Genomic DNA, 22,073 nt, shown 5'->3' on the forward strand with positions numbered 1-22,073 from the left:
TTAGTTGTAGACTCCATCCTCACTCTCTGTTTCTTCATCATCGTCGTCATCGTCACCTCCATCTTGGAACTGGAATAAACCATCAAATTGTGGACCATGCCTGGCTAAGACTCTTTGTACGGCTTTCTGGAATTCCATGCCATTTTCTAGTCTTTCCTTGAGATCAGAAACGATCTCGTGATTGACGTCAGCTTCTCCTAGGCTAATGTTTTGCTGCAAGAACTTGGAGTAAAGATCGGAAAAGATGCGTTTGACGGCCCACAGTAATTTCACGTGCGCTTTTTCTTTAGCGTCTTCTTCTTCCATTCCCTCTGAAATATATTTCTGATATTTTTCGTCTCTCAGGTCCTTGGTGGCTGTCATGGCCTGCTCCAACCATACTTGGTAAGCAAGGTTGTCTTCAATTTCATCCATGTTATCTGTCTCTGACATTGACGATTCATCCTCTCCATCGTTTTCTGAATCACTAGATTCTTCAACTCCCTCCGTTTGAGAGGGTGGTTCGGAGTAATCATCCTCACTTGTACCTTCTTCAGCGTCGGAAGATTCAATTTTGCCTTCATCTTCTGTATCAGGGTGAGCTTTTTGTTCATGCCTCTGCATATCAAACTTCCGACTATAGGTCCTATTGCATTGGGAACATGCGTAACGCCGGTTGGACATATCAAGAGCGTTCATGTTGACTCGATGCTGTTTAGGTCAGAATTGAATCAAAGTGTTATCAATCGTATCTTTATACATGATGTCAACATCCATAAACGAATCCGTAGATCCGTAATGGAATCCATAGATCCGTTAAACGAATCCGTAATTCCGTTCAACGATTCCGTATAAATCCGCTAAACGAATCCGTAGATCCGTAAACGAATCCGTAAATCCACTAAACGAATCCCAAGATCCGTAAAAGGATTCGAACTTCTTTGAATCATATTGATAGAATTGACAAAGTTTAATCTGTTTTAAATCAAGGAACAACCAATGACTTTGATATTGGAGTACATATTTTATTACTACCAATGGTTTAAAGAGTTATACAGACCTCATGTAGGAATTTATGACAATACTGATGATTCGCAATATTTGGGGTTTTACTAAGGATTTATGACGTCATTACTTTTCAGATTACGCAATGCATTCTTGGATGGTGCAACGTCGAATTGATTTTGTACATGCAATACCGTGTTATGCACGAATGATCAAGCATGCAACGGCTTCATGAGCGTGGAAAATCCTATCACTTCCCCTACTTCATTGAAAGTATAAAAAGTCAAGATTTAATGCTCAAAATCAACTTTGTTCGTATATACGATGTTATCTGTTTGGAAAATTCAATGACACACTTTATTACCCTACCATATGTAATATTCAGCGTTATGTAATATCGTTGCGCACGGCCGATCGAGTGGGCATAATTGACGTCATGCTTGAGGGAATACCCAATAATGTTTATCAGGGCCCCGTCTTAGAAAGAGTCAATCAATTGTAACTCTTTGGAAATCCATCCACCATATTTTTTTTCTATGGGAAATTTGCACAATATCTTTTGTAAACAAAGAGAAGCATATATAAATTTTTAAGAAAACAATGAATGCTTGCATATACATCATCGTTGAACGGAATTACGGATTCGTTTAGTGGATTTACGGATTCGTTTACGGATCTACGGATTCGTTTAGCGGATTTATACGGAATCGTTGAACGGAATTACGGATTCGTTTAACGGATTATTTCTATCGTCAATATTCATACCAGCCATAGGCCTATACATGGATTGTGTTACAGCGAAGATATAACAGTTAACAATTATTTTGTCTACACAATACGTACTTCGATTACTTTTACCTTTGTATCAAAATCTTCTTTGTGTATATGTCTGGACTTAAAATGGAATAAAAATGAATAATAATAACATATAATTGTACAGTGTTCTATGTTATCACCATGTGCGTGAATGGAGTTGACCTGAAGCTAGTGCCATCTATGTAATACAATTTGTGTGAGTCAGAAAGCCAATAAAGAGAGACGTGTATGCGGGTCAAAATGAAAACTATGGAAGTATGAAAGAACTGATTGGAGCGGAGATGCAAAGATTAGTTTCTAACATTCCTCGCTTTGTTCGAAAAATCAAAAGTTTTTTCGACCAAGACATCGTTAAGTAGTTTGCTTTCTACCGTTTACCAAAATAACCGATTGGAGTGAAGATACAAAGATTAGTTCATGCATTCCTCGCTTTGTTAGAAAATCAAAGGTTGTTTTCGACCATGACATCTTGAATGGTTCGTTTTCTTTCATCTATTATAATATAGATGATAGAGGGAGAAGAGTATGGGGGAAGATCCAAAATTAAGAGGAAAAATCGATGGAAGCGATGGAAAATCAAGGAGTTGCAAAGGAATTAATTTGGGGAGATCACAAAGACACGCTGGACAGGTTTGAGAAGGATTGTGTTCCAGGGATGGCGTCGATAGAAAATCGTTGCGTAGCGATACCAGGGTGTCTCATCTCCAATCACTACGAAACTATTTCAGACCAAGAGAAATTCGAACTCTTACACAGGCACGGCATGCCTCACGAGTTGAAAGAAGATTGGTCTAAAGGGTGGAAGAGACGAATTCTTCAACGATTTTGTAATAATAAATTATTCATCGATGTCTATCTCAATCACATTGCAAGCACGAAGATTCCAGCAGCCTCCTTCTCATTCTACAAACATCCATGCTGGATCAAAAAAGGATACACAGCGTCGAAAATTCTATACAAAGGAACCATAAACGGGATCTTACCTATAGATGAAATCGATTAATTTTCCATAGAATATGAGTTGTATATATGTATATTAAATGGCATCACTTAATCTTCATTGTAAATATGTTTCACTGTAATATATGGACATGGGAAACTAGGTTTTGAATATTATGACAATGTTAATATGGACAATATTTTGGACGATCGACGCTCGAATGGAAATATTAAAAGGGTAAGTCAAACTTTGACACTCCTGCCCTTTTTTCCCAGTGCTATTATATTACCCAAAATCTACTCTAACAATAACACTCTTTTAATCCTTCCATTCAACTTTATGGTTGTTCATTCGTTGCCAAGGAAACTACGCGTCCCTTCTAACAGATACATAACATTACTACGTCACTGCGATTATTGTTATTTAAATGATCCCCTATTCAATGGCCATCCGATCTTTCCGCACTCGCTATTGTTATGCTAATCAACCCCTATTCAATGGCCATCCGATCTTTCCGCACTCGGTATTGTTATTTAAATATCCCCTATTCAATGGCCATCCGATCTTTCCGCACTCGCTATTGTTATGCTAATCAACCCCTATTCAATGGCCATCCGATCTTTCCGCACTCGGTATTGTTATTTAAATATCCCCTATTCAATGGCCATCCGATCTTTCCGCACTCGCTATTGTTATTTAAATGTCCCCTATTCAATGGCCATCCGATCTTTCCGCACTCGCTATTGTTATGCTAATGATCCCTATTCAATGGCCATCCTTCCAGACTACTCTTCCATTGTTATGCTAATCAACCCCCTATACAATGGCTATCTTTCCCGACTATTCATCCATTGTTATGCTAATTATCCCTATTCAACCCTTCCATTGTTATGCTAATTATCCCTATTTAACCCTTCATTGTTATGCTAATGTATTACGTCATATTCTTTTGTGCGCGCGTCACGCTTGAGTGAACCTTTAGAATGGCCATATCGCCGTCATTATTCTCTTAGGTCAAAGGTCACGACCTTATAAATCGCTCCAATACATTATTTGATGCATGTTTTGGATTCATCTCTTAATTTCCTAATAAATGGTACCAGTTTCATGAAAATTGGTCAACACATTACGACGCAGTGGCCATTGAAAGTTGAAGGTCACGCCCATTTTTGTCAAAACAAGGAGAAATGGGCGGGCCGTAGCGCGAGAACCGAAGGACCAATTTGACTTATTTTTTTTTGTTTTGTACGTGGGCCATGGTGAATTTTATGTGTACCAAATTACAACGAATTCTGAGACGGTCGGGTGCAACCACTGGGTGAATCCAGATGGAATGACCCCATTATATCATGTAAAATTACAGGAAATTGGTATTTGGTGTATGGAACCTTACAAACTTCCTTAAATAAATACCATTTTCCCCCTTTTAAACAGACCTGTTCTGTTAAAGGGTATAAAAATTCCTGTTTTATGAATAAACAAAATGATTCAGTTATTGCTTTCTGCAAAATCTTGTTTTTTCTGTAAAATCAGGGTATTTTAACAGTGTAGAACTTTACCTTTTTTTTTAAATTGCAGATGATATAATTTTCCGCCAAGAAGCAAAATTACACCAATGAAACCCGGCGATGAAATAAAATTAGACACCTTTTATGTACATGATAAGTTATGACGGGGGCGAAGCAGGGAGATATGCATTTCCATTATAATGAATTAAAAAATGTCAAATCCTCCAATTCATAAAAATATTGGGCTGCTTCAGGGGAGCGTTTCATGAAAGGACTTGTCGGACATTTCATCCGACAAGTCCTGTTTTATCCGACAGTTACCATAGTAACAGTGCCTCTCGGCCAATCAGATTCAAGGAAAGTTGTCAGATCTGACAACTTGGAGGACAAAAATGTTGATGAAACACTCCCCGGAACCTCGATCCAGCACCCCCGCTTCCCAGGGCCATGTGTTCAGCATCAATCGGGTCCCCAATTAGAACATCAGTTTGGCCCCCGTTACATTCGGGTTGAGTTTGCGCCCCCGAGTTCCAGATCAATATGGCACCCGTATCAACTTTGCACCCCCTGTTAAATATAAATTTGGCGCCCCAGGCGCTTCCATAAAGCCCAACGCATACTATGCGATGAGATTGCACCAGTTAAAGGACAAGTCCACCCCCAACAAAAAGTCGATTTGAATAAAACAAGAAAAATCCAACAAGCAAAACACTGAAAATTTCATCAAAATCGGATGCAAAATAAGAAAGTTATGACATTTTAAAGTTTCACTTAATTTCACAAAACAGTTATATGCACATCATGGACAGTATGCAAATTAGGAGACTGATGACGTCACCAACTCACTATTTCTTATGTATTTTATTATATGAAATATGAAATATTCTAATTTTTTCCTCATTGTCAAGTGAAACAAATATTAATTTCTCCCTGATCATATGGAAACAGCATTGCTTAATACTATATGGTTCAGTCAAGTTGGTTCTTATTGTCAAATCCGTAAAGAATGAAATATTGTATAATTTTTCTGGGGTGGACTTGACCTTTAAGATCCGATTACAACAAGTTGCCAATCCCATCTCAGTGCAATCACTTACACACAAATCGATTTATTTCTGTGCACGTTATCATGTTTATGATGATAAAAATTAACTTAAATATATGTTTTGTTTTTCTCATTTTTATTGTTTTGTAAAGGTCTAAAAATAGTGTACAGCATTTCAAAGTTCTTAGAGACGGGTCTGGAAAATATTTCCTTTGGGTGGTGAAATTCAATTCATTAAACAAACTTGTCGAGTATCATCGAACATCCTCTGTGAGCAGAACACAGGTATGACTGATAAACACAGACTTTGTACCTCCGCATAAGTTTAACAACATCTTAAAAGAAATGTACAAGCGATATTATTATCATGATAGTAGTAATTGTAGTAGTAATAATAGTAGTAGTAGAAGTAGTAGTAGAGTAGATGTAGTAATAGTTATAGTAACTTCAAAATAAATATGCCAGAATGCTTTTGAAAAAAGATTATAATACATCACAAATTTCTTTGTTGCAGTCACTGAAGTGGCAATCAGTAGATCAGCGTATAAAATATCAGTATTGTGTTCTTGTATATAAAGTAATGAATGATTTAGTTCCAAATTATTTAAAACCTTTAGTATGTAAACGGCCCGTGAAATACAGGACACGGTATTCTTTACGATGCCCCCTTCAGCTTCCCAAAGCTAGAATTGAACATAAAAGAAAATCTTTCGCATATGTCGGACCCAAATTATTCAATGCACTTCCTTCAAATTTACAAGTTTGTACCTCCTTGTTTTTAAAAAATTATGCAAAGCCTTTCATACGAATTGATAGAGAGCGAAATGATATTCCATTGATTTACAATGCTATGTATGTTTAAATTGTCACTTCCCACTCTATATTTTGGTGTTAATTGTTTCTGATGTTAGATATTTTGTATTTTTGATGTTGTTTGTTGTTGTTGTTCATAGTTATCTTGACATGTATTTTAAACTGCAGGGCGCCTTTGTAAAGCAGTTTTAAGCACTGAACAGGCCTACCCTGCAGTATAAAATAAATAAAACAAAATAAATAAATAAATGTTATTAGTAATATTAGTAGCTGTAATTAGAGTAGAATTACAAGTAGTAATTTAAAAAATAGTCGTAAAAGTAGAGTAGTAGTAGAAGAAGTTGTAGTAGTAGTAGTAAAGTATTAGCAGTAGTGGATAAAAATTAGCAGAAGTAGTCGTAAAAGTAGTAGTAGTAATAGTAGAGTAGCAGTAGAAGAAGTACTAGTAGTATAGTAGTGGTGGTGGTGGTGATAGTAATAGTAGTAGTAGTAGTAGTATTAGTAATAGTAGTAGTAATAGTAGTATTAGTAGTAGTAGTAGTAGTAGTACTAGTAGTAGTAGTAATAGTAGTAGTAGTAGTAGTAGTAGTAGTAGTAGTAGACTACAAGTAGTAGTAGTATAGTAGTAGTAGTAGTAGTAGTAGTAGTAATAGTAGTAGTATAAGTAGTAGTAGTAGTACTAGTAGTAGTAGTAATAGTAGTAGTAGTATAGTAGTAGTAGTAGTAGTAGCAGCAGCAGCAGTATAGTAGTAAATTAGAAGTAGTAATAGTAGAAGTTGTAGTGGTCATGGTGGTGGTGGTTTCGCACAACAACGCGAACGGACCTCTGCGACGCTAGTGATTTTTGGAAGAGACTTTTAGCCCCGTCGTAAAAAAAAGTGTGTGATATATCAGAAAATAAGACTTTTCGCAACCGCAACAGAGACGTTAGATCTGCGGTTCGTGTGCAAAATTCTAGTTGCTATAGCAACTAGAAATTGGTTACAGCGACATCTCCGACTTGGGATGATTTTTTTGCAACCATCGAGAACTACACGCTCGAGAGCGCCCTATAATATGGAAGCGAACAGCCAATCAAGTCACCTCTATATACACTAGATACTTATATTTTTACTCTCTGTACACATAGTACAGGGAACCCACGGGGCATATTTCCTTCACATTGTGTGGAAGACGGCTTGCCGTTTGTAAAGGAGGAGCCAAATCAAGCGAGAAAAAAAATCCAGACTTATTACAGACGGATTTTAGCTTTGCAGATCAACGCATGACACACGGTTTAGATTTTACAGGTGAAAGTGACCTTTGAATGTAATTGCAAGCGATCCACCAATCCATCGGCCGCTCAGATGAGCAAGGCTCTACAGTTTTTTTTTACGACGGGGCCAAAAGTCTCTTCCAAAGTCACTAGCGTCGATCGCAGAGGTCCGTTTGCGTTGTTGTGCGAGAACTCTCTAGTGACAGGCGACCTGACTGGCATGTGGCTTTCGACTTTTGAAAAAAAAAATCATCCCAAAACGGAGATGTCGCTGTAACCATAGTACCAACAATTTTTGCACACGATCGAACCGCAGATCTAACGACCCCGTTGTTGTGGTCGCGAAAAGTCTCTATACTGTCTCACCAAACTTCAGATCGGAGGTCGTTTTCATGTACTTGCTTGGTTTATATCCGTTATCGGTATTATTATTATTAAAGGTCAAGTCCACCCCAGGAAAATGCTGACTTGAATAAAAAGAGAAAAATCAAACTAGCATAGTGCTGAAAATTTCATCAAAATCGGATGTAAAATTAGAAAGTTATGACATTTTAAAGTTTCACTTATTTTTCACAAAACAGTGATATGCACAAATAGGTGAGTCAGTCGATGATGTCCATCACTCACTTTTTCTTTTGTTTTTTATTGTTTGAATTATACAATATTTCATTTGTTATAGATTTGACAATAAGGACCAACTTGACTGAACCATATAGTATTAAACAATGCTAATTCCACCTGTTCAGGGAGGAATTAATCGTTGTATCACTTGACAATGAGGAGAAAATTAGAATATTTCATATTTCATGTAATAAAATACAAAAGAAATAGTGAGTGGATGACGTCATAGTCTCCTCATTTGCATACCAGCCAGGATGTGCATAAAACTGTTTTGTGAAATTAAGCGAAACTTTAAAATGTCATAACTTTCTTATTTTACATCCGATTTTGATGAAATTTTCAGTGTTATGCTTGTTGGATTTTTCTCTTTTTATTCAAATCAACTTTTTGTTGGGGTGGACTTGTCCTTTAAATACAATAGACAGGAAATTTAATTGAATAAATAGCAATAAGGATCCCGGTCTTCGAGTTAGAAATTATTGATAAAATTTGATAAATGGAAAGCTAGACGTGATTGATCATAGCGTGTGTATACGCGCACTGTTAAAATCACAGCGATACCATCTTACATGCGATTAATATATTTAAGCCCCGCCCATAGATAGGTTCCCCCCCCCCTTTTTTTTTAATAACTATTAACGGCTTGGGGTCCTATTCCCGCGGCTTATGACGTCAGATGTCGGAAATCATGCGGCATTTTTTTTTGCCAATCTCGAGACAATGGTTGGAACTAACTTTGTTCAGGGGTTTAGACCAATCACCTGCTTAGATTTTTATCATGACGGATATAAAATAAATTAATTTCTCAATGATCGTTTCTCTTACAGGTGATTCATCTCAGAGACCCACCTATAACAATAGATACGGTAAGTATATTTCTTATATAAAACCAGCAATTCATGGGCTAATGCTGGGCTTACGTATGAGGTCTCATTGTTTAGTGAATATATTGCACGCATACCTTGCTATTATAGTATTAAACACTATTCAGCGAAACGTCATATGTTGTCCATGTTTCAGTGAATATTGTGACGCTTATAAGGCCCGGCCCCACTGCATTACGGATGCAGAGAGGGTGTAAAACGGAAAAAGAATCTTGCCATCCGTTTGAAAACGTTATGTATCCGTTGTGTACTCTTTGCATACGTGTTACATATGCTCTATATCCATCGAGCATCCGTCCACTGTCTTTTCATTGTTCGCCCATTTTGTCCCATGTCTAGCTGGAGCAGATGAAAACGGATGGAACCACCACGAAATTTTGCTTGTCCGCAGTATCCGTTATGAATACGTTTTGCATCCGTCGGCCAGTGGGATCAGGCCTTTACCCTGTTGGGTTAAGAAATTCCCAGTTGCCAATAATCATGACACAGTGTATATGATATAGTTGTTTTAACATGAACTTTGGTTGAGAATGCAAGGAAAGTACACACACCTGCAAGGGCAGTCAATTGTGGGCATCTTTCGTAACGGTCATCAATGATTTTTCACTTCAAAATAATAAATAATAAAACAATAAATTGTCGCGATCAAATTTTGTTACGAAATATCTTTTGCAGGTCTATTTTCATTCAAACCAGGGACACGATAAGCACGTTAAGATTAGGCAAAAACATAGAAGGGTTTGCTTGTCAAAATTTCCAGCCCCTGGTCCCCGTGCCTTTGGGGAGAGATTTCCGCCCTTGCCTCTTCCCCCCTTTTTTCACCCCTACCATCCTTCACCCTGTACCATCCCCCACCCTGGAGTGTAGATCCGCCTCGACTGAAAAACACCTCAAACCATTGCATGCAGAAATGTAAACATGTTGTTTATCCACAATAATATAAACTAGATTTATTCTTATATATTATTTATTACCCGTCTTCTGCATTTTTATGTTTGATTATCCAGAGTAAGACACCAGATGAGCTCAGAATGCAGTTGGTGAGTTGATATTTGTTAAAGGGCAAGTCCACCCACCCCAACAAAAAGTGGATCTGAATAAAAAGAGAAATAATATCCATCCAGCTCAACACTGAAAATTTCATTAGAATCAGAGGTAAAGTAAGAAAGTTATGGCATTTGAAAGCGTCGCTTAATTTTACAAACAGTTATATGTATATCCTGGTCTGGATTATGCAAATGGGGGGGGGGGGGGGGGGGGGGCTGGTGACGTCACCCAATCACTATTTCTTTTGTATTTCATTATATGATATATGGTATATATCTCTTCATTGCCATGTGAAACAAAGTTATATTGCTCCCTGAACATGTGGTATTACCACTGTTTTAACATTTTATGCTTCGGTCAAGTTGGTCCTTTTTGTCAAATTTGTAAAAACTGAAATAACGTATAACTCAAACAATAAAAACAAAACAAATAGTGAGGGACATGACCGTCTCATTTGCACGTCACTGAGATGCAGTGGCGTAACTACGGGGGTGCATGGGGGGCACGTGCCCCCCAATCGGCTGGCAAAAAAATAAAAGGGGGAAAGGGAGAAAAGAGGGAGAAAGGAAAAAAACGTAGCGGGAAAGAGGAAATTATTGTTCATTATAATTATAATAATAATTATGTTGTTATATTACATAAGAAACATTTTTTCATAACTTTATGAAACATAATTTGCTCAGGGCCTATGTCTTCATTGTTCCGGGTGCTCACATTGTCTGTTTAAAGAGATATATAATCCTGTTGTACAAAAACCTCCCGTTTTCAAGTCAATATACTTTAAATATATTTCCTCGCACTTCGAGTTATTATTGTTTTATGTAGTGGCATAAATTTGTTTTCATGACTATATAAAGTGATTGCCCCATTTTAAGGTCTTAAAATGTCCCTTTTTCTAATCTGAATATCAAAATTTTCAGCTCGCGCTTCGCGCTCGCATCATTCGGTTAAGCCCCTTTCACAATTGACGTACGACCTGTTTACGACCGCCTGCAACAGTTTTTTCTTGTTGTTGCACGATCGATCTCCTGGTGTCTTGCGAGCACTCGCAGTGGTTGTAGACGAACGCACGAATTTGAGGTGGTCGTGACTGGTCGCATCTGAATTTGAACATGTTCAAAATCCAAACGCGATCAAATACGATTGATTTACTCGCATCAGGTCGTACCATCGGTCGGGCGATCATCGTGTGAGTGTTGTTCAACGTTGTGCGACTTGGTGCGAGAGGTGACACAACTACGTATAGTCGCATTTAGTCGACTGGAGGTCGTACAACACTTGCACATGCGCTAGATATATACCTACAGAGACCAGTCTTGCGACTGGTTGCGATAATATAAGACTGTTGCAAGACCGATCGAAATTACGGCTTACAACATTCCACTACCGTTGCATTCGCATGTATGCGACCGTACATTCCCTTTCACAATTGACATCCGACCAGTTTACGACCGCCTGCAACAGTTTTTTTCTGCTGTTGCACGATCGATCTCTTGGTGACTTGCGAGCACTCGCACTCGTTGTAGACGGTCGCACGAACTCGAGGTGGTCTTGACTGGTCACATCTGAACTTTGAACATGTTCAAAATCCGAACGCGATCAAATACGACCTATTCACTCGCATCAGCTCGTATCCGGGGTCGTACCATCGGTCGGGCGATCATCGTGGGAGTGTTGTTCAACGTTGCACGACTTGGTGCGAGAGGTGGCACAACTAAGTAGTCGCATTTACTCGACTGGAGGTCGTACAACACTTGCACATGTGCTAGCGACCTACATGTACAGAGACCTGTCTTGCGACTGGGTGCGATAATATGATGGGCCATAAGACTGTTGCAAGACCGATCGCAACGGCTTACAACATTGCACTACCGTTGTTTGCGACCGTTCCCCTCGCAATCCCTCGTGCAACACTCGCATGTGATCGCACGAGCACAATAGGATCATAAGCGACTTACTCGTGCAAGGGGTTTTACTGGTTGTTTTTGTTGTACGACAGCTGTTGCAACTGTGAAAGCCTATGTGCGATATTATGAGATGACTGGCGATTGATGCCTGTTGCAGCCTGTCGCACGACCAAAAGGTCGCAAGTGGTCGTACGTCAATTGTGAAAGGGGCTTTAGTGAAATAGTATGGTCGTAGTGAATTCCTACAAACAAGCCTTAGAATGCCCCTCTTCAGGTCTGAATTTCCTAAATATTCAGCTCGCACTTTGCGCTCGCAATATTTGATTAGTGAGATGCGTATGATAATCGTGATTACAATGAGTACAAAAAGTGCTTCGTGTGTTTAGTTGTAATTTTAACAAAATCAGCAGGCGCTTGGCACTCGCATTAGATGACTATGGTAAGATATATATACTCTTAATGGATTCCTTTAAAAAATAGTCCTTAAAATATCCCTGTTTGGGGTCAATATATAAAAAACTTTCAGCTCGCGCTTCGCGCTCGCATTGTTTGTTTAGCGAGACAGGTACGTATCATGATTACAAAAATTTGCTTATAATGTCCCTTTTTAGGTCTAAATATAAAAAAATTTCAGCTCGCGCTTCGCGCTCGCATAATTTGATCAGTGACATACATATCCGTTTAATGGCACTGTCCTTAAAATGTCTTAGGTCAGTATACCTAGCAACTGAGCACGCTTCGCGCGCTCACTAAGTGACTCAAATTTTTGTTCTTGTGCACCCCCCAATTCTGTGACCCAGGGTACGCCACTACTGAGATGTGCATATAACCTGTTTGTGAAAAATGTGCGAAACCTTAAAACGTCATAACTTTCTTATTTTACATCCGATTTTGATGAAATTTTCAGCGTTCTGCTAGTTTGAGTTTTCTTTATTGATTCAAATCAACATTTTTATGGGGTGGACTTGACATTCAATAATTTGGGCATGTTACTGATGAATAGTGTAGCACACTCGAAAAGCAGACATCGCTATTTTCTGATCCCAGTGATGTCACACACTATACAGTACATGCGTGTGCGCCGGTTATGATTATCTGAATGCTGATTTTGGGGGTATTTAAGTTTCATCATAAGATATACCGGATGATTAATATATAGTTATTATATGCAATCGGTCTAATACCCCGGGCTTTTTGTCATATTTCGTAATGATCGAATGACTCTAAAATGTATTTTTGTCTTTTCAGGGAATATTACTAGAAGATGGCTAACAATTATAGTTTTAAATTGGCAATTCAAATTTGTAATTGAAGATAATTGTTAGCCAAGATCAACACGCTATAGCATCGGAGAGGTTGGAGGAGAGATAAATATTATATATTTTTTTAAATGTTATATTTGAACCTTGCATAATTTAGTTCAATAACGATGCAAATGCACATCAACGGTACGTATGTAAAGGTTCCGTGACACTTGCTCCGGCGACAATTGCTCCGCTGTAAATTACACACACTAATGGACTGACCAACTTCAACCCTGGATTTGACACTACGGCCCGTATTCTGAAGTCAGGTTTAAAGTTGTGGTTTAAGTATGGATAGCCAATTGTTACATAAATCACTAACAGTAGAGATATCATATTTCAGCTCATTTTGCTCTCAAATCATTCATAATTGTCTATAGCCTCTAGGAAGCATAAATAGACGATTGTCTTCACCATTGAAGAATCAGGAAAGAGCACAGTAAATATAAGAAACATACAACTTAATAAAAATTTTGACACTTTTGGCTTCCCATAATTTTAGCACAGAGTAAGACCATGGTCAAAGATAAACCTGACTTCAGAATACGGGCCTATATCTTAGACGAAATGAAGCCCGGGGTGATTGTCGCCGGAGCAAATTTCGTGACACCCGTATAAAACTCGTATTCATATATATTTTACACTTGTAGGGTGCTGGGAAAAAGAAGTACAAGGCATTATGGGATTTCGAGGCAGTGGAAGAGGGATATATGTCTTTAAAAAAGAATGATACCATTACTCTCATCAACAAGGTAGAAGGTGATTGGTGGATGGGAGAGATCGTAACGGAAACTGGAACACGAGATGGTCTATTCCCCGCGACATATGTTGAAGAAATTCATTCTTAAAACACCGTTAAACGCCTTAAACCACGAGCACATGACCAAAAAGTCTCCCTGATTATCTGCATATATAGACATTAAGAATCGGGTAGGTAGAGGTTAACTATATTGATAATTCATACTGCTTCTTTTAATATTTGTACATTTTTTAGAAAAGTCTTTTAGTATCAATTATGTGCGCCCAGGAATTTATTCGGAATTTTCCTTTCACAGGTACATTTTTTCAAATAAAGGATAGACATATAAAAGCTGGTAAAAATCCAGGGGCAGGGGGTATCATGAACCCACTCTACTTCGGTTCAATGAATAAAAATGCCCGAAGATTTGTGCCCCCCCCCCTTGAAAGTGAGGAATGAAATATATCCCATTTTCCCTTATGTAATGGATCCCTATCCCCCTTCTTTTGCTTATCAGAACTTTTTTTCAAGTGAAGTTAGAGTGAACTATTTTTAGCGAGTTTAAACAATAGTTGTCAGAGTGATGGGCTTAAACAACGTGCTTAAAATGTTAAACATCGTTCAAGTTATATCCCGACTTACGAGGTCCATCAGGGGCAACTTTTGTTGTTAAGATGTTGAAAAAGTTCAGTGAAAAATTTACAGCATTTCTAAATCATTTGAGTTATCAATACGATTGTAAGAAAATGTTTAGATTTTGAAACAATTTCCATTGATTGCGTAGTAAAATAATTTTGCTTTACCATATCACCATGATTTTTTTAATTTAAAAAGGTTTCTAAGCTGGGGGATTTACGACTGCTTTATAATGTTGAGTATATTCATTGCGTATAATTATGTTCATTGTGAGTTATAAATTTGCATATTTCGCACATCATTTTCAAAATAATTATTTAAGATTTCATTGATATTTATGATTTTTCAACATAATATATACAGTATTACTTATGGTGATGTATTTTGTTTTTGTATTGAAGAATTGTTATGTAATTATTATAGTATGTTATTTCGATAATTTTTTCAATAAAGTATAGGCTATCGGAGGATAGTATAAATGAGTATACGAGAACAACCATTATGCTATGAAATATCACTCTTTCAATATAATTCAAATTCCCTTTTTATGGGTGAAAATATTCAAACTGGTTTAGTTTATATATTATAGAAAATAACACGAAGAGGAATTCGAAAATGACCAATGTGTATGTAAACAATGCATGTTTTTGCGATAATTTGGTTCAAGCATGTAACCATTTATTAAATGTTATTTTAAGCACATTTTTAAAATTAATTAAATATATATATATATATGTGACTATACCTTTCATTTTTGAGAGCTATGCTCCTTTTAAAATCTACGATTTTATTTGTAGGGCATTTTCTAAACCATTTGTGATTATTTTATATATAATATATATATATATATATATTTGAGAGGATGCTATATGTAGATACAGCGAGAATAAAGCAATGAAACGTAGCCGGGGTTCAGTTCATCAAGTTATTCACAAGCTTTCGGCCATAATTGGGCCTTCTTCAGGTATCTGAAGTACAAGAGAAACAAGTGGCCATAATGTACAAACAAATTTGCGGAATATGTATACACAGAAGAATGTTACTACAACTAAAGTAAGGCTAATTTAGGTCGTAATTTAAGTCGTTGAAGTCAATAAGTATTGGCAGCCGCCTTATGAAAATCTATAAACAGACGTCTTAAATTACGACCTAAATTTGATGAACCTCCAGTCAACCTTGTGAACTTGTGTTTATTATATATATATATATACATATATTTATATGTATCTATATACATGTATATATGAAGTACTAATAAAAATTAATAATTTTTTTTGCTCAAAGTAAGCATTGGAACTTATGATATCGAAAAAAATAATATTTTTTCGAATAACTTTTTTTAAGGCTACAGTTGGGGTGTGTGTGGGGTTGTATTGAAAAAAGTGTGGGTTTTAAAATTGTGCGAGCTCTTGTTTAGCCGTTTGTCGCAGAACAGACCACAAAAGAAAATGCATTCAAACAATGGTCCTTTCATGGGATATCGAGAGATTATTAAGAAACAATAATTGTCTTTGTAAATATAGGATTACAGATATTCGGGTTATAGATTTTTTTTTTTTACCCATGAAATTTATTTGGCCTTATTACCAATTTTTTTTAAAATATTTCCTGATGATCTATACGACTAAATTTACTTTTAGTATTTCGAATTCATGTATGTCACTAAACAAATATTGTGTGCGCGAAGCACAAACTGAAATTCTTTGATATACTGACCTGAAAAAGGGACGTCTGTTAAGACGTCTCAAGGAATGACCGGAGAGTTTTCACTCCGCAACGTACGAAATTTTAAAGAACACATACATTTATTAAAAATGCCCGTCTAACGACGTACAGCTGGGAGGTCTTTGTCGAAAATTGGTGATCCGGAACAGCATGAAGTATCGTCCTAAGTTTCGGAGCTGACAAATAATTTGAGTCAAGGACTTCATCATCATCATCTGCTGTAATCTTCAAAGGGCTCTGCAGCCTATCTCGAAGATGAAATTAGACTTGGACGCACGTTATGATGAGTGGGGGATATTTTCAAGGTGACTTAAGAGCCGTTTTGATTAGCAAATTTTCGACAAAGACTTCTTGGTCATTCTTTGTCGTGAAGGACATTTTGACCAAAAAAAATCTCTGTTCTTGTATTCTCCGTACATCGCTGTGCGAAAACTCGACGCAGAACCCTTGAAGAACGTAAAAAATGAGTTACACACATGCACACAAACCTGGTACAGGAGAACAACTTTTGAAGCCCCCCCCCCCCGTTGTCTTGAAATCATGCTTTTATTTGACTCCCCTTCTTCAACCCACCCTTTCGAGAAAGCCTCCCCCTCCCCATGCAGTTTTCTCGGAAGGGTGCGGCCACCCTCTCACGCTCCGCGAACGAAGACTGTCCTCACAAGCCAGCATGGGGAAAGGAGGAGAGGGGGTCTCACGAAAGTTGTCAGCACTGACTAGATTATTGTCAGCGCTGACAATTTCAGTGAAATTCTTGGATTTGGATGGCTGAGATACACTGGCCTCTGAATGTTACTATGGTAACTGTCGGAGAAAGTCAACTTTTTAAAGCAAACAACTCTTATGAAACGGTCGCCTGTTGTAAACATGGCACTGTTTCATTTATCTTCGGAATGTTAATGGAAACTCTTTAAGTATCTCTCACACAGCTCGTTTAATTGCTTTTAAGTGGTTTGGGGAAATTCCACTTACGATCTCGATTGTATGATAATAACATATTATAAAATCTGAATAGATATGACACTGTCTACTAGTTAAGCGAAGTTTTGGTTTCTTTTATCATGTTTTTCAATACATTGAATATGTAAGAACATTTGAAGTTGAGGCCAATGTAACGATGTAAGGAGTATACAACATTAATCTTGATATTTCAAATGTTTCAACCATAAACAGCATGGTTGTCGAAATGTCGCCATGAATGATACTCGGCTTTTATTTCCACTTTCTTGTGCAGTAAATGCATCGGTTTATTTTCATTTGGTCCAATGCCAATTCGTCCTATTGCCAACTCGTCTGCTATCATTTGGTCTATCATCAGTTCGTCCAATATCCACACGGTCTAACTGCCATTTCGTCCACTCACCATTTCGCCTAATAACCAGTTGGTCCAATAGTCATTTAGTCCATATACCAGTCTAATTGTCAATTTGGGCAAAATGAATGAAAATAAAAACGAATATCAGACCAACTGGTAATGAGACGGAATGGTCATAGACGAACTGGTGATAAGACGAAATAATGATTGGACCAAATGGATGTTAGACGAAATGTTGATGGACGGAATGGCAATTTACCCACGCATTCCCTTATATTACTACTGTATCAGTTACCAGATGATAAAAACATAAATCGCTCGCAGACTTTTTTGCAAATTAATGATTTATTACAAAACTACCAGAACAGATAAACATTGTGCGTGATATGAATAAATAATTAAATACACGTACAAACTGAGGTCCATTCAGACAGGAATAATGTATTCATATCTCAAAGGGATAGTGGGATGGAGACACTATTATGTCTTTAGGAGTACCTGGAAAACTTCGCCAGGAAGGGAAAATATTCGGACAAGCCTCCACTCCCAGAAAAAAAAAATGGAAATACCATTAGAGATGATAAAATAGATGTTGAAAATCCACATTTTATTGTTCGAAATAGACATGAAATGGAATACTCGATCGTGGGCCCAGCAGCCGCTGTGCAGCGCCAGATAGACGAGGCCCTATCCCTTAAATTATTGAACGCCAAACAGGGTACGGTAGCAGCAACTCTAATCTTTTAACGTCTTTAGGTCTGACACTCTGACGCTACCGGCGTTTTAACTCCGGACCTCTCGGTTGTGAGACGGACGCTCTACCGACTGAGCCTACATTCCGTTCTTTCGAGGAGCACTCGAAAAAAAAGGCATCGTTTGTAATCCCATCTGAGGGCAGGGTGTGCTCTCTTTAACGCCTATGTTTTTATGTCATCATGAAGGATAGATCTATCCAGATATTCATAACCAAACAACCAAATTTAATTCTCTAATGTGTCTTAAACATAGGAAATCCACTACAACTACTACGATTATACGACTGATGTCAACTGTACTGAAAGGGAAATGTACTTGACGATAAGACCGCAAATCACGTACCCATGGTACCATATAGAGTCAATAAAAATGGCTTGTGTCATCACATCGAGTTATCACGTCGGGTCGGGTAATCGCGTATACCCGACCATTCGTGAAAAGGACCCCCTAAATTCCGAAAGGTCGGGTCCAGTTTACCCAATGTTTTGTGAAAATGATTGCAAAATTATCGAATGGTCAGTTAAAGTGGACCCTACGTTTCGGGAATTTAGGGCAGGGGCGGCGAAACCGTAGGGGGGGGGGGGGCAGGGGCACAATTCATTTTGAAAAAGGGCATTTTGATTTTTTTTTCAAAATGAAAATGCCCTTTTTTCAAAATGAATGTGCCCTTTTTCAAAATGAAATATCCTCAGTATTGAGGTAAAACCTAAGACATTTTAGGCAAAAAAAAAAAACATTTTTGGCTCGCGCTTTGCGCACGCATCAATTATTGTTCAGTAAGGCATTCAACCTGTTCATGGTTACAAAAATGCTTAGAATTTCCGGTAGAAACATCACGAATTTTCAGCTCGCGCTTGCATAATTCAATTGGTGAGATATCCTATTCATGGGTAACTAAATGCAGTCGTTTACAGGTTCCTTTTCTGGTCAGCATATCAAAAATTTCAGCTTGTGTTTCGCGCTCGTGTTAATTCTTTAGTTAGATACACATCTTTTTCATGATTACAAAAACTGCTCAGAATGTTTGATTTTCATGTCTTATTATATGAAATGTCCAAAAGTTTGAGCTCTCGATTCGCGCTCACATCATCTCCCAAGGATGCCCTTTTAACAATAATTAGCGCCGTAATTAACCAAAAATGCAATTTTGACTGGTTTGACTCCACATCAACTGCACAGACTTCAGCGTCTGCAGAACATGGCCGCACGTCTTGTGTCCCTTCAAAGAAAGAGAGTCCACATTACTCCAATTCTGCGTGACCTACATTGGCTGCCTGTAAACCAGAGAATAGCCTATAAACTTGGGGTCCTCGTATTTAAAGCGCTTAAAGTATACATCCAAAGAATCAAAAGTATTTTATAATGACTTTATGTGGTCATCATTGTAAAGGGGAAGTATACTAATCAGATATATAACTTCACTTTTCAAAATAGTGATCAGAGTTTGCAGAAATCAGCTCTCAAAAATGATTTATTTTCATGCCATATTTCTGCCTTCCACCGGTCCTCTTGCGAGCTCCAGCTGAGTGACGTCACACAATGAGCAGTGAGCAGCTGAGCTGACAGCAGCCCATTGGAGACAATCTTTCCAATCAGCGTTTTTTGCTCTTAGAATTGTTTATTGCTCTTAATATTGGTCTTGTTATATAGATAAAAGTTTGAATTTACTGAACAGTGAAAAAAAGTGCACATTTAACGTATTTTGGTAACCGATATTTAGCTTAGAATTTTTTTTTTTTTCAAGAAATATATGTGAATAAACAAAGCATATTTTCACGTAGAAATCACACTTGCGTCACATTAATATTATAATCAATATAAAGCATAGACATTCTTCTTTATGACTGAACAAAAATCATGAAATTTCATTAAGTAGCAAAGTCAGGAACCACAAAAAAAACACAGCAATATCCATCGCGAAATGACTGAAATTGCAGTTGAATTGCCGAAGCATTATTAGGCAACAGCGGCGAGCGGACTTTATTACATATATTTAAAAAATGCCTTTCCGGTAGGGCAATGGTCTGTGGCCAAATGCGTTGGCCATTGTTTTGTCATGTGCGAGGACCCTGGTTCGAAACTCGGATTTTTTTTTCTGGGCATTTTTGTTTTATTCCTTCCCCGTCCCTACCCATCTTTTTTTCTCTTTTTATTTTCTTGTGAAATTCTATTCAGACCTGTATTTATCAAATCTTGCTTATTAATTGCTGCTTTTGATTTTCAAGTTCTTGATTAGATTATTTCTACTCTTATTTGGGATGGGAGGGGTAGAGTTAAAAGTCAAGTCCACATCAACTAAAAATTATTTGAATAGAGTAATTTCCCTTGTTGTTTTTACTCAAAACAGTCATATACACAAAACAATGATATGCAAATTAGAGTTGTCACTCACATCACATTCGTTTCTATTTTTTGTGGCATTTTGTTTTTTATTCTTTGCAGATTTGACGATAGGAAACTCTTCATCTGATCACAATAGGTTATATTTACGGAACTGTTAAAATAGTAATTATATAAATTTGAATCAAAGTTTTAATGAAATTTCCTGCAATATCTTGTTATTTTTCTTTAAATTCAAATGAATTTTTGATTGCGTGGACTTCTCCTTTACTCTTAATGTAGGGAATGCATAGCAAAATTTATCCAGAAACAAAATTGTCTTAGAATATGCAAATCAGTAATTGGACACATGTTCACTTTTCTTTCATCCAGGCCACTTCCTCACATCCACCAGGCTTTCAGTCTTATAACAAAAATGATGAACATCACACAACAGCACACTACATTCACAGTGCTTCACAATAAATATTTCACTTCTGTTCATACATGCAATAAATATTGTGGAAAACAAATAAAAGGCGTACCCATATTCAAATACCGTTTAAAAGGACAAATATATTATACTTTTCGAGAAAAATCAGCACGTTAAATATCTGATAACAAAACATAATTATGGGGCACTGCAAGAAACTTATGTTCAATTGCAAATCAAGCGTAAGTCTTAAATTCAAATTCAAGCGTAATAAGGTCGAGTTGCAATCGCAATTCAACTACATGTTTAATCAAAGGACTTACCCTTGATTTGGGACGTGTGATCGAGTATAACATTTCTCGCAAAATGCCCTAGTAACATTAAAATTGTTCTTTCGTTTTAAATTGTGTGTTATTATTTTTGACAAGCTGTATTCCTGTCCAAGTCAAATTTCTTAGTTCTCTCCAAAACTGTGCTCAAAATTGTTTCCAAGATTGATAAAGAAAATTTTTCTTTTGTATCATTATCAGTCCACAACTTGCAAACCGTAGGTCCTGGAAAGAGTGAAGAAAAAAATGGCTATATCCAAATCATAGTAAAAGGACATGATGGAATCTCCCAGATTGAGGTAGCAAGCAGAGACCAGAAGTCACCAGAGTCAGCAAGTGTGCAGATCTGTGTGTAGAAGAGAGAAAAAAAGAAATAGTTTAAATAATCAAATCAAAGTATGAATTTAATTATCGTGATGATTGATGACGTGCGGTGGCATGTAATTCCCGGTCAACAACAAATGATAGTAGGTTAAGACACCTGAAAAGTTCCACTCAGAACACTGGTGCTCTACCTCAAGTGATGTTTGTGTAGGCCCCACTCCACTTCACTACCGCTACACTACCGTACATGTACGCCACACCTACCCGGGTAGGTGTGTAGCGTAGTGTAGGCTGTAGCAGTAGTGAAGTGGAGACTACACGAACATCACTTGAGGTACGGTGCTCTCTGAGTCTCTGTGTCATTACAAAGATT

At 37.4% G+C, this 22,073-nt stretch overlaps 2 protein-coding genes across 2 annotated transcripts; one reads left to right on the plus strand and one right to left on the minus strand.

Annotated features, from left to right (window-relative positions):
- On the minus strand, window positions 1–678 carry LOC135153238 (uncharacterized). Its single transcript, XM_064095665.1, has one exon. The coding sequence runs from the start codon at window positions 676–678 to the stop codon at window positions 1–3; it is 678 nt and encodes a 225-aa protein (XP_063951735.1).
- A 1,653-nt stretch (window positions 679–2,331) lies between these two features.
- Window positions 2,332–15,238, plus strand: LOC129278847 (growth factor receptor-bound protein 2-like). Its single transcript, XM_064094943.1, has 5 exons — window positions 2,332–2,977; window positions 5,446–5,578; window positions 8,810–8,848; window positions 9,874–9,906; window positions 13,775–15,238. Exons 1-5 carry the CDS (start codon window positions 2,916–2,918, stop codon window positions 13,970–13,972), a joined length of 465 nt encoding a protein of 154 aa, XP_063951013.1. The 5' UTR covers window positions 2,332–2,915; the 3' UTR covers window positions 13,973–15,238.
- Window positions 15,239–22,073: the final 6,835 nt, after the last annotated feature.

The sequence above is a fragment of the Lytechinus pictus genome, chromosome 2 (genome assembly GCF_037042905.1).
Source record: "Lytechinus pictus isolate F3 Inbred chromosome 2, Lp3.0, whole genome shotgun sequence".
Taxonomy (NCBI): domain Eukaryota; kingdom Metazoa; phylum Echinodermata; class Echinoidea; order Temnopleuroida; family Toxopneustidae; genus Lytechinus; species Lytechinus pictus.

Bases quoted from the DNA above. Each gene is read 5' to 3' on its own strand.
- LOC135153238 (XM_064095665.1), bottom strand. From the start codon at position 678: ATGAACGCTCTTGATATGTCCAACCGGCGTTACGCATGTTCCCAATGC.
- LOC129278847 (XM_064094943.1), top strand. From the start codon at position 2,916: ATGACAATGTTAATATGGACAATATTTTGGACGATCGACGCTCGAATG. The intron at 2,978-5,445 runs GTAAGTCAAACT...TGTTTTGTAAAG, and splicing joins CGAATGGAAATATTAAAAGG to GTCTAAAAATAGTGTACAGC. The intron at 8,849-9,873 runs GTAAGTATATTT...TTGATTATCCAG, and splicing joins CACCTATAACAATAGATACG to AGTAAGACACCAGATGAGCT.